Below are 13,593 nucleotides of genomic sequence, written 5' to 3' on the forward strand. Positions count from 1 at the left end.
TCATTGGTTGCTTTCTCATATATGCCTTGACTGTGGGCCTTCAGTAGACCAAGTAACCCCTTGCTCGAGCCAGCGACCTTGGGTCCAAGTTGGTGAGCTTTGCTCAAACCAGATGAGCCTGTGCTCAAGCTGGTGACCTCGGGGTCTCGAACCTGGGTCCTCCACATCCCAGTCCGACGCTCTATCCACTGCACCACCGCCTGGTCAGGCAGAACAAATTTTTAATATGTGCTATTTAAACAGTATGAGTTGACTGATCAAGAGAGTTTTTTATGTAAAATAATTAGGCAGATGAGGTAACACTTTCTTTGCTTATGTACATGCGAAGTGTATAATCTTATTTTATATGTGGGATAGATAGTTTTCAGCTCTGTTAGTTTGGCTGAATATTCTATAAATTTCTCAAGGATCTGATAAAAATACTTAAGTGACTTTATACTGCTATTTTCAAAATCTAATGAGTTAAATAATATTTAGAAAGCAACATAATGTTCTAAGTGCATATGAATATTTAGAATGCAAATGTCTTTATTTTTTATTTATAAGCTATATTATCTTTATTGCTACTAAGAGTCTTTCTTTTAAGGAAAGTGTCTTTTCTTAAAAGAACCATTATTTTCTATTGACTTCGTGTTTCTAATATTATTGATGCAAACTTTATCAAATATATATAATTATAACTATATATAATTATAATATTAAGGGATAGTATTTCTTTTAAAATGTTGCTGTATCACTACATTTTTTTCTTTTATATTTTCATCTGTATAGAATTTACAGAAAATTCCAGTATCTACTAAACCCCCGTCAGGTTTACAGTCTTTCTGGAAATGGACCAATGCCAGGGTAAGTCCAAGAATAATGTCATTACCATTAACTTATTTAACACTTATTAATTAAATAAGCCTGGCATACCTAAAAATAGTGTTATTTGAATATGGCTGATAGATCAGTACACAAAACAAAAAAAAAATAATACATAAACTGAAAACTATAAAAGAGAAACCAATACAGATGCTGATTTTCAAAATAGCCTGTTTCAAGCAGATTTTCCTTCTTTCCAAATATTGTGAGGCAGTATTAGTACTGATGCAAAGAATAATTACACACACATGTATACACACATATTAGCTGGGTGTTTAAACTTTTAAACCATCTGTTTGAATAACTGCTCTCTTTTAGTTGTTAAATATGGAATATAAATTGCAGAGTAAAGAAAAGGCTAGTAACAAAGAATTAAATTCATAATGTGATTTTTTTTATTCACTACTTATAAAATATAATGAGTATCATCTTTCATAAGATAATTTATTCTTAATAGGTAAGATATAGTAAAATAAAATTATTTTAACGGAAATCAGATACATTTGATGTCACAAGTATGCACTGAAATAAATTGCCATTAATTTGGCATAGTTATCTAATTAACGTCATCTTCTTTCACTAACTTGTTTTATCTCTTTCAATGGGAGAGTAAGCATTACACCAGATGAGTGCAGAGAAGCACTGTAACTCTACACAAGTTTCTTTGAAACAAACAAACAAACAAAAAACAAGAAACCTGGTATGATTAAAATTAATCTCCTAGATTATTCTCAGAAACTGGCAACCAAAAATTGGAATTGTAATGTTTTAAATGCTCAGAATAAGATTTACATCAATTTTTCTGTTAAATATATATAAATATATGTAATACAATTATTAGCGCACATTCCCATAATTACATTCGTTTCTTCCTTTCACTCCCTGCTACCCGATGTCCAGGGGCAGTTTTCAAATGCAGAGCTAGAACCTGTGGAAACTACCTGCTATAAAGGCAGGCTCACCATGGGACTTTAGTGTAGAACAATGCCTTTGTTAGTTTCCAGACTCCAGAGTCTAAGGATCATGATCAGCGTATTGGGTAGGTGAGCCACACATAGGAAGCACCTATCATATCTATCAATAGATAAAACCAAACAAAAGTAGTCTTGATGTTAACGTAAGAAGCTCAGGCTGGATGGCTCATTTCCTTTTTTTTTTTTTTAATAGCCTCTGACTTTCAAAGAAGTAGGTTTTATTCTGCAGGATTAAGCAATAGCCGCATTCACAAATTTAGCCTTTCTAAGACATCTGTATATAAATAAATTTAGGATTTGCCCTGTGTTTCATAGTTGAACGTGTTGTTTACTGACTCTGCTCATTACAAGCCTTATAACTTAAATTTGTTATCTTTGCTGTAAGTGGAAAGTTGTAGTTGGTTAATAGAATAGTCTTGCAGTTAAATGGGATGATGCCTAAAAAGCCTATAAAAGTATGGTTATTACATACTAAGTCCTCAATGTTATTTATTATCATACTGTTTATAGTAATTAATAATTATTATGCTAATAGCATGGCTACTCTTTAGCTCTATATAAATACACTGCAAAACATTGATTTCAGCCTTGTTTTCTCATTTTATTTTTTCTTACTCTAAATATTGATATATACTACATCTTTCCTTTCAATCTTTTATTATTAGATATCCTATTATCTTCTATTTTACATATTGAAAGAATAAAGGTAATATGTATACTTATAAAAATCCATACTGCTATGAATATTATTTAGAAAGTAAATTAGAAGCACTACCACTCTGCAGAGATTACCACATGAAGTGTTTGAATGGATACTCCCAGAACTTTTGCTATAAGCATAAAATGTAATGTATGCACGTAATGTGTTCACACATAATGTATTTATATATCATATAACACATATATGTAAGACACATATGTGTTGTAGAGATTTTTTTTACATTACTTGGAATAGTCCTTCTATTATACTCAAAAGCATATGATAAATATTGTTTGAGTTCAGTACATATTGATCAGTTTCATTATTTTTAAAAGCTGCACAATTTTCCATAGTTTTCTTAGGCATTCCATTCTTGACAAACATTTAGAGTGCCTGTATTTTTAAGTTACAACCATGTTAAGTTAACATCTATCAATTTATGTGTTTTATTATAAAGCATATTCAAATATTTTTATTGACTATGTTGATATAGGTAGAATTGCTTGCTGGAGAATATATTTATTTTTGATTGTGTAAGGTTCTGCTAAAGTGCTACACAAAAAGTTTGTACTAAATTACAATCCCAGCAACAGTGTCTAATGCTGACTTTCTACAATCTCCTTTAAATTGGCTATCTTTAGCAATTTCTGTTTTTGTCCAACATGACAGATGAAAATATATCCTTATCATTTTTATTTACATGTCTCTGGTCAATTATAAAGTTGAATATGGTATTAATTAGATTTACTTTTCTAAACAGAAATGCACCTCAACATATTCAAAATAAAGTGTACTGAAAAATTATGAAGTTACTAACAGAGTTAATGGAAAAATAAAGAAATGTTTTAGATAAGATAGGAATCAGAACAATTTAAGGAAACAGAGGTAGAAGGGGGGAAAAAGGACACAGTCCTATGAGAGTTATTGCCAAGAGGACTTGATTCCAATTGCTTTTGATATTATTTCTCTTCTCAAAATTCCAACCTCAGGGAGAAGCATCTTTATCTCCCATTCCAGAGCCTTGCTAGTTTGAGATAGGTCAACTTTACTGACAGTCCTGTCAAGACTATATCTAAATGGTTTGTGTACTCTAAGCCAAATGAGTATACTATAATCTGAGAATAAAAGATAGATTCTTGGTGGGAATAAAGAAGTGTTCACCACAGTCCAACAATCGGGATATCTAATATTTCTTCTGTTCTGAACATACAAATTGAAAAGAAGTTACATCAGTCAACATATTGCTAGTGCTAATTATATAATTGAAAACACACATTTAACTTTCTACAAAGTAAACAGTCCAAATTTCCATGCAGTTACTATATCTAGGTTCAAATACTTCTTCTTTGGGAACATCACTACATGTGACTATTTTCTCCTCTTTTTCTGTTCTTTTGGCCAAAAATATAGAAATGTAGATAGAGAAAATAAAAAATTAACTACAAGCATTGATTTAATCAAATTATATATATTAATTCTTTTTGTATTTTTCTGTAGTGAGAAGTGGGGAGGCAGAGAAACAGACTCTTGCATCCGCCCTACAGGGATCCACCCGGCATGCCCACTAGGGGGCGATGTTCTTCCCATCTGGGGTGTTGCTCAGTTGCAACCAGAACCATTTTAGTTGAGGCAGAGACCATGAAGCCATCCTCAGCGCCCAGGCCAACTTTGCTCCAATGGAGCCTTGGCTGTGGGAGGGGAAGAGAGAGGAAGAGAGAGGGAGAGGGGGAAGGGTGGAGAAGCAAATGGGTACTTCTCTTGTGTGCTCTGGCCAAGAGTTGAAGCTGGGACTTTAACATGCTGGGCTGATGCTCTACCACTGAGTCATCTGGCCAAGGCAACCAAATGATATTTTTAATAATATAGAGATTGAAACCCATGTAAAATCTATAGTCTTGGTTTTGCAAATGGTTGAAAGTTGTAGGTGAAATCAACAAACATTTTCTCTGCCTATGTGTCAGTTGCTCAGTAATTTTTACCCAGAGTAATGACCTATATATTTTTACCTGCTAGGTCTGAGATGGTAGTTTTATAAGTGTAAGGCTGAAATAGCCTCTCCTTTAGCTGTACTAATAAGCATGCTGGTACAAGACAGGATTAGAGCTTCCTACCAATATTTCCAGGTCTCCTCACAGGCACTTGATTCTGTATCATTTCCTTTAACCCTAGGTATCAAGTAGCCATATTGATTTCTCTCATAAAACTCTGGGCAGAAAGTAGGTGTTTGTTTTCTTTGTTAGAATAACCAGCAGTATTCTAGAATAGGCACTTTCGTTAGATTGCACAGTGTGTCCGAAAAGTCATGGTGCACTTTTGACCGGTTACAGGAAAACAAAAATAGGCAATAGAAATGTGAAATGTGCACCAAATAAAAGGAAAACCCTCCCAGTTTCTGTAGGATGATGTGGCAGCATGTGCACATGTGCAGATGATGTCGTAACACCATGTATACAGCGGAGCAGCCCATGGCCATGCCAGTCGAGATGTGGACGGTACAGAGGAAAGTTCACTGTGTTCTGTGGCTTGCTAAATTCGAATCCATGACCAAAGTGCAACGTGAATATCGGCACGTTTATAACGAAGCACCATCACATAGGAATAACATTACTCGGTGGGATAAGCAGTTGAAGGAAACCGGCAGTTTGGTGGAGAAACCCCGTTCTGGTAGACCATCAGTCAGTGATGAGTCTGTAGAGGCTATACAGGATAGCTACCTAAGGAGCCCTAAAACATCTGTGTGTGAGCCCACATCGAACTGCACTGAATAGGTATGAAACTGGAGAGTTTTCCTTTTATTTGGTGCAGATTTCACATTTCTATCATCTTTTGTTGCTTTCCTATGACCAGTCAGAAGTGCACCATGACTTTATGGACACACTGTATATCAGAGTGAAGAAGCGCAGAGAGAGACTGGCCTCACCCCTGCTTACCCATGCTATTCTCTAGCAGAGCACTGATTTCTGCTAGGGAATCAGTCACTTTTACCAGTTAACATCATATGTTTCATTTTGGCTGTTTGTCTAGTGGTATAAAGAGCTTCAAAATGTTCAGTTATCAGTTTTAACTTTTAATTCAATGCAAACTCTGTTATCTCCTATGGTAGTATTTCTTGCTTTGGTTTGAAAAACTTCTAAATCATAATAATTCAAAACCTAATTATTCTCTCAAAATTTAATGACATTTACTCTCCCCGAAGTGTTAATGTTTTTATAAAATGGAATTACACTGACTTTCTAGTTTCAGCTTGATCACTCCGAGCATGCCCTGTTTTGCTCTGACACCGATGCCCATGATGTAACCTCAACTGCTGGCCTGTGCTTGAACCAGAGAGCTGTTCCTCTTTTGTTATCTAGAGAGAGGGGTGCATGCCGTGGAGGCTGTCCTGAGTGGGGACTCTGGCCAGACTGAGCTGTAATCCTGCACTTAATCCAGTACCTAGCTGTGCTATCCCTGATGCTGGGTCTGCTGGGAGAGTTCCTTTCGCAGTGGTTCCCTTTCATGTGTTGCTTTATAAATTGCTCTGTTCTCTAAGGTGTCTTTAATAACCTTATACCCATTATGATTTAATTTCATCCCCATTTCTTGTTTATTACTTTTCCAATGCTACAATAAATAGACTTTAAAGAATATATATTTCATTTGCCACCTTGAGCCTACAGTTACTGGTTCTTTAATTTCCATCTTTTCTCATTGATCCTCATTAGCACACCAAATTTTTAAGTCTTTTTGTATGTGTCTCTTTTTTCATCCTCTCTTTATTTTTTTTCTAACAATTTGTTTACAGAGCAGAAAATGTTCTCGATACATTGGAACTATGCTAATTCGTAGTGTGAATTATCTATTAAAAGCTAAACTCCCTGGTCATTTCACTTTTTATCTTTAATCGTTTTCATCAACACAGAAATGGGTGTTTATTTGGCTGTTTTCATTGTATTTCCTTATCTAAATTCTTTCACTGTGATTTTGATTATTTAAAGATGTCCAAAACTATAGTCCGTGTCATAATAGTAGTTTCTACCTCATGATGCATATTATGATATAAATGAATCAATTAATTATAGGCATCAGTTGGAAAATATAAAATATATACTGCTCTCTGATCTTTGTATTGATAGAATAGGTATTTCATATTAAAATAAATATGCACATCTCTGTTTTACCACTACTTACGCTAATGTGTCTTATGAAAAGTCAGTATCAAGTTTTCTGTATGCTATCAGTGGTGCTTGTTTCCTTCTGACTAAGCTTCATTCAAGTTACATATGGTTTATTCTAATATTATCTCTAAATTATTAATCAGTTGCAAGTATTTATTGAATTGAAATAAAATATAAGATACATTTTTTTAATTTTGTAAATTCTTTCTCAGATTGTTCAGCATAATTAGTGTAATGAATCATTTGTGAGATAGATGTTTGTAGAAATCCGTGTTTTTACTTACTTGAACTAAATGTAAAACATAATTTTAAAAATAAAATTTAACAGGTAACCTATAGATTCACATATTCCAAGTATCATATATATTATTTCCATAGTAAAGCCTTGGAATATATTCTCCTATTAAAATAAATATTTAATTTAGGAAAGATAGATACTATAGATTTCATTAAATTTTAAATTTAAGATATCATTTAATATAACATAGTTTCTTCCATATTTTACTTAAATAAAATTTCTCTTGAAACAGAACTAATGACCTATTGCGTATGTTTCTTGTTTTGAAATCTCACATCAGAGAGCTGAACAAAATCTGAAAAAGTCTAAGAAAATATTTATCAAAATTCAATCTAGCTCTATTAAAAATGTCCAGAAAAATATTGTTGCTTTGCTAATTTAAAAATATAGTACTCAACTTACCCTTTTACTCCTTATGATTAATAATTAAATTTTATATCAGTAATTTTACAAACATTCCCACCAATTAAATCTATAAACATAATTCTGTCTTTGATCCCTAGAGTAATTTAGTTTGAAAATCAAATTATACATCTATGTTAAAAAGCCTTAGTTTATTGAATATAAACAAAAAAAAATCCAAGCTAAAACTAACAGTCATATAATTTACTTTCTTACAGAAGAATTTCCCCATTTTGGGTATTAGAACTCATAGTTTTTCTAATGTATCAACAAAGGCATTGTGATTTTAAAAGCTTAGGCAACTGGTGCTCAAAATGATTAAATAATTTTCCAAGGCTACTACTATTCAATGAAAAAATGAAATAAAGAATGCATGAATCTCTAGGGAAAACAGCATGGATTGACTGGGTTAAGAGGTTGAGATAGGTCAATTTTCAACACACTTAGCGATCAATTTACAGAGAGTAAGCTGGTCTGACAGTCACATGGGTTTATGTTTGGGGATAGGATGCTGCTGAAGAACCACAGCTGACAATTTTTAAAGAAAACAAGAATGAATAAGAGATGAAACACCATGGAATAGAAGAACAATGGTGAGTCAAATGGACGGTTAGGCTTTCACCAGCAACAATGAGCTCTATGGTCAACTTTTCAGTCCCTTGCATAATCTGAAGAGCTTTTAGAGTCTTTAGTGAAAAAATATTTGAAAACTTAGCAGATAGACAAATTGATGCAGAAATATAACTGCCAAAACCTTATTTAGAAAGAATTAGATAATATTTTTCAGTAATTATTAAAGCAGATAGATAAATTCATTCCAAAACTTAACTTGCAAAACTAATTTAGGAAAAATTAGAAAACAGAATTTTTCCATAATTATTAAAGGAATTCAAACAATTATTTAAGAACTTTCTATATAAAGAAAAGAAAAGAAAAAAGAAAATCAAAGACTCACCAAAATATTTTATATGCAAATGTTACTAATTTTAAAGAACTTTCAAAATTATATAAATGCTTTCAAAAATAGAAATGAAGGCCAACTCTGCAATTCAGTTCATGAGATAAAAATTTTGATTAAAATTAGAGATGCAATCAGTAAGGAAATAGTAAGTGTATTGGATTCATGAAATAAGACATAAAATTTCCACACAAATTATCAAGTCAAATCTAATTCTCTATAAAATATTAATAAGCAATGTCTAATATAAGTTTATGAAAGTATAATGAAAAGGTTTAATAATGCAGAAATATATAATATTATTGATTAAATGGGATCAACCATATCAAAAATCTCAAAATATGCAGAAAAAATTTACATTGATTTATAGTAAAAATAACTATGACAAGAATAAAAGAAAACTATATTAACCTTATTAAATGTGTCACTCAGAAAAGAAAAAGAAGGCCCTGGCCAGTTGGCTCAGTGGTAGAGCGTTGGCCTGGCATGCCGGAGTCCCGGGTTCGATTCCCAGTTGGGGCACTCAGGAGAGGCGCCCATCTACTTCACCCCCCCTTCCTCTCTGTCTCTCTCTTCCCCTCCAGCAGCCAAGGCTCCATTGGACCAAAGTTGGCCCAGGCGCTGAGGATAGCTCCATGGCCTCTGCCTCAGGTGCTAGAATGGCTCTGGTTGCAACAGAGCAACGCCCCAGATGGGCAGAGCATCGCCCCCTGGTGGGCATGCCGGGTGGATACCGGTCAGGCACATGCGGGAGTCTGTCTGACTGCCTCCCCGTTTCCAACTTCAGAAAAATAGCAAATAAATAAATAAATAAAAAGAAAAGAAAAACAAAATCCCTATAACAATTATCTTCCTAAATAAAGATATTCTAGAAGTACTCAATTTAAATTCAAAAACAAGAAATAGAGATTCTCTGTGAATACACCAAGTCAGCAATATATTTGGTGCCCCAGCCAGCACAATATGTCAGGGATAAAAATTAAAATTGTAAGAATTAGAAGTCACTAATAGGACCATTGTTATCAACATATGACAGAGTTGTAGAAATCACTAATAAGACCATTGTTATCAATATATGAGAGTTGTTTGCTTAATAGAAGTTAAATATATTGATATACAGTAGCAACAAAAACAATAAAGTTAATAATTTTTAAAATACCAATACAAACTATAAAGCAAACAAAAATAAATATAATAAAATATCTATAAGACCTCTATGCAGAAATTTAAAACTTTATTAAAATTCATTAAAGACTATCTAAAAAAATTGAATGACACTACATTTATTGATGACTGAATTTAACTTATATTATGCAAATATTATTTACCCCCAAATTAATCATAGGCTTTACATAAATACAATAAAATTATGATTGGTCTTTATTATTTTATATTTTTATTTTTGTGAAATGTGATATGTTAACTTGAAAATGCATATAGAAATGCAAAGAAGAAAGAATAGCGTAGATTACTCATGGTCTTACTATAAATCTATACTAATTTTAAGATTGTGTTACAGGTACCAATATGGACAAATACATGAATAAAATAGAAGAGACAGTAGAAAAAGAACTGTACTCATACATAGAAATTTGACTTATGGTGGAATTTGTTCGGCTTAAAGTTGAATTAGCCCTGGCCGGTTGGCTCAGCGGTAGAGCGTCGGCCTGGCATGCGGGGGACCCGGGTTCGATTCCCGGCCAGGGCACATAGGAGAAGCGCCCATTTGCTTCTCTACCCCCAAGCCCCCCCCTCCTTCCTCTCTGTCTCTCTCTTCCCCTCCCGCAGCCGAGGCTCCATTGGAGCAAAGATGGCCCGGGCGCTGGGGATGGCTCCTTGGCCTCTGCCCCAGGCGCTAGAGTGGCTCTGGTCGCGGCAGAGCGACGCCCCGGAGGGGCAGAGCATCACCCCCTGGTGGGCAGAGCGTCGCCCCTGGTGGGCGTGCCGGGTGGATCCCGGTCGGGCGCATGCAGGAGTCAGTCTGACTGTCTCTCCCCATTTCCAGCTTCAGAAAAATACAAAAAAAAAAAAAAAGTTGAATTATCCACTAATGAAGAGATGGTATAAAAATTTGTACACAAGGAAAGAAAGAGAGGAAAAGAGAACATAGGATGGGGGGAAGAGAATAAAAGAATTTATACTTCACATCACCACAATAGAATTTTACACATATCGTATATATAATTTATAGAACATATACAATATAATACTATATTATTCTAAGTGGTAGTGTGAGATAGGGAGTATAATCTATTATATACTGATAAATATAATGATAATCCACCATAACGATATTAATCCACTATAATCTCTATCTCACACCACTGCGTAGAATTTTTGTTAAAGTAACACCGACATTTTTAAAGAGAATGTATGTAAATTTTTTCTGACCTTTCAGTAAGGAGTTTTCTTACACACAAAACAGACTAAAGTGCTAAACACATCAATTAAAGCAAAACAAGTCTTTCTGCTTTTAGAAGATATTTCCAAAACTGGATTAAAATTAATAACAAAGAATTTTTATGAATCAACAAGAAAACAAAGATTAAAGTAAGAGAAGAGACATGAGCAGGCATTTCATAAAAGAGAAAACACAGGAAATTAGAAAGTGTGATATTACAAGTATTAGAGATTATAGGCTCTGTCAAATCTTAACTACCTTGCTAATGACCATATGCACTGGTACAACTTCTTTTGGAAACAAAATTTGCATATAAGTAAATTCTCCTTCCAAAATTGCCACTGCCCATGACCATTAGAAACATGCCCAATAACGCAGTTTTTATAAGAACATAAAACTAACCATTCCAAATATCCATTGACATGGATTAAAAAAGTATATTCACATAAATGGTGTTTTGCAGTAGAAGTAAAATGATTTGAACCTCATGGAGAAAACCTCATCTACCACATGAATAGATTTTAGTAACAGTGCATTATGGAAAAAAGTAAAATGCAGACAATATGTGGCTTATGGCATGCACATGATAACTCATAATTCAGAAAAGTGTTCACCTTTGTGAATGAGAAAACGGAAGTTGTAGTGAAAGAGCACAGAAGTACATGGAAGTTACCAGAACTATTCTACCCTGGTGGGTGGGCAACTGGTGTTTATTATACATAATTTAGGTGTTCATATTGTACATAATATATATTATCTAATATAAACCAACTAATTGATAATAGGCTGGAAGAAAATACTACAATGTATCTAACAAAAGGTAAATATTCACAGTGTAATAAGTAAAGAAAAAGATGAAAATTGCATGTTCTAAAGATTCTGATTCTTATCAGATGGTGGGGTTTTAATTATTTTTATACATTTCTAGATCACTTATGCATTATTTGTCTTTAACAAAATGTTTTAATGGATAATTTAAGTAAAAATATCACTCACAGTATGTAAAGAGTTTATAAGATAATGAAAAAGAACTTAATAGAAAAGGGTCAAGACTGAAAATGAAATTCACAGAAGAGGTTACACATCCCTTAAACCTACACAAATATACTCAACCCACTAGTAAACAGGGATGTGTGATTTTTCAATAATAGCATGATATTTTCCCGCCATTATTGAAAAAATATCATAAATTGTTTATATGTAGTGTTTCAGAGTTGCCAGAAATGGAGACTTAATTCTTCTACAATGCGAGCCATTTAGAGGCTAATATAATGGTACAGTAGAACTTCTGTCTAGATTAGCCTTCAGTATATGCTATATGCACCTTTTCATATAAATGTACTTGAAATAATGCTAACTACAATACTTATTTTTTATAATAGTGAAACTGTAGAGATAGTTGAAAGTACATGGTGAAAAATTATTTAAGTCATGGAATGTACAACCTATGTAATAATACATTCTCTTATTGTGAATCCTGAGGAAATCATATGTGTACTGACACAAGACAACATCTTAGAAATTTTAAAATAAAAAATGCACTCGAAAAAGTTAGCAGGATGTATAGCATAAACTCATTTATGTCAAAAATAAGTGTATAATAACTTTAAGTGCACATTCACCTCTCTCATATGTATATATATGTGTATGTATGTGTATATATAAATATGTGTGTATATATATATATATATATGTATATATATATGTATATAGAGAAAAAGTTCTTGGATGATAGCATATTATAATATTACCAGTAGGTATCTTTGTGGAAAGGGAAGTAAAAAGACAAATTCCAAATATTTATTTTCTGTTTCAATTCTCTTATTGCAAGAAAATAGATACGTATGATTATATAACTCTCTGCCTTACTGCCTTCGTATGTCCCCAAAAGTAGGTTGTATTATTATGCACACTCCATGTAATAGCAGCAGACACAGGGCATTTGTTACAGCTGACCCAGTGATTAGGCTTGAGTCTGTCTTCCTGGTTACCAAACATGGTAGATGAAGTCAAAATACAAGGAGAAGCTTGCCTCCTATTTGCAGATTGTTAAATCAGAAGGGCACACTGAACTAGTTGGCTAGAGCCTCAGAAGCAACCTGCTCCTTTTCTCCCAGTCATGGCGATGTCAGAATCCTCTCAAAGACATGTACTGACAGAACAGTCACATTTATAGAATGACTGAAAAGAGAACTTTTGATTAATAAAAATTATGAAATAAAATACTATAGAGTATATGTGACTTCAGATTCAGTAAACTACAGATCACATCTGGGAGAATATCTTAATAAAAATTATTGTAATTTATACATTTTGTCTTTTAAACTTTAGAATTGATATATAGATCATACATATTTATATATATATATATATCTATAATAGAATCTAGTACAGTATATATGTTTAATTTAAACATGTTTAAATTAAAATGTGTTTAAATTAAGACACATTAATAGTTTTAGAATTGTATTCCAAATAAAATTTAATATTTTTTCATTGAAATCATTGAGAGTTTACAGTTTTTACAAAATAACAATATTTTCATTTGATAAGTCTAAGAATACAAAACTAAGTAAGTCCTAATTTTAAAATATCAATCCTATGCCATACCATGCTTATTTTTCAGGTTAAACTTTTTCCGTGACGTTTCTGAGTTCAGAGTGTTAGCCTGCGGTGGAGACGGAACTGTGGGGTGGATTTTGGACTGCATAGGTAATGAAGACACATATTTAACGTGGCTGGGGTGAGAGTGGTAACCTTAAATTCTGTATATTTTATTCATTTTATTAACACATTGATATGTTTGGATTATCCAGTGATAGAACTGGACATTCTGCAT

At 33.1% G+C, this 13,593-nt stretch overlaps 1 protein-coding gene across 3 annotated transcripts in view; it reads left to right on the top strand.

Annotated features, from left to right (window-relative positions):
• Window positions 1-13,593, top strand: part of DGKB (diacylglycerol kinase beta) — a 645,807-nt gene that overhangs the window by 267,746 nt on the left and 364,468 nt on the right. For all 3 annotated transcript variants that reach the window (XM_066354004.1, XM_066354003.1, XM_066354005.1), the window contains 2 exons: window positions 772-846; window positions 13,381-13,466. In XM_066354004.1, the coding sequence (XP_066210101.1) occupies window positions 772-846; window positions 13,381-13,466 (161 nt within the window). The remainder of the gene's footprint in view (window positions 1-771; window positions 847-13,380; window positions 13,467-13,593) is intronic.

The sequence above is a fragment of the Saccopteryx leptura genome, chromosome 12 (assembly GCF_036850995.1).
Source record: "Saccopteryx leptura isolate mSacLep1 chromosome 12, mSacLep1_pri_phased_curated, whole genome shotgun sequence".
Classification (NCBI taxonomy): Eukaryota; Metazoa; Chordata; class Mammalia; order Chiroptera; family Emballonuridae; genus Saccopteryx; species Saccopteryx leptura.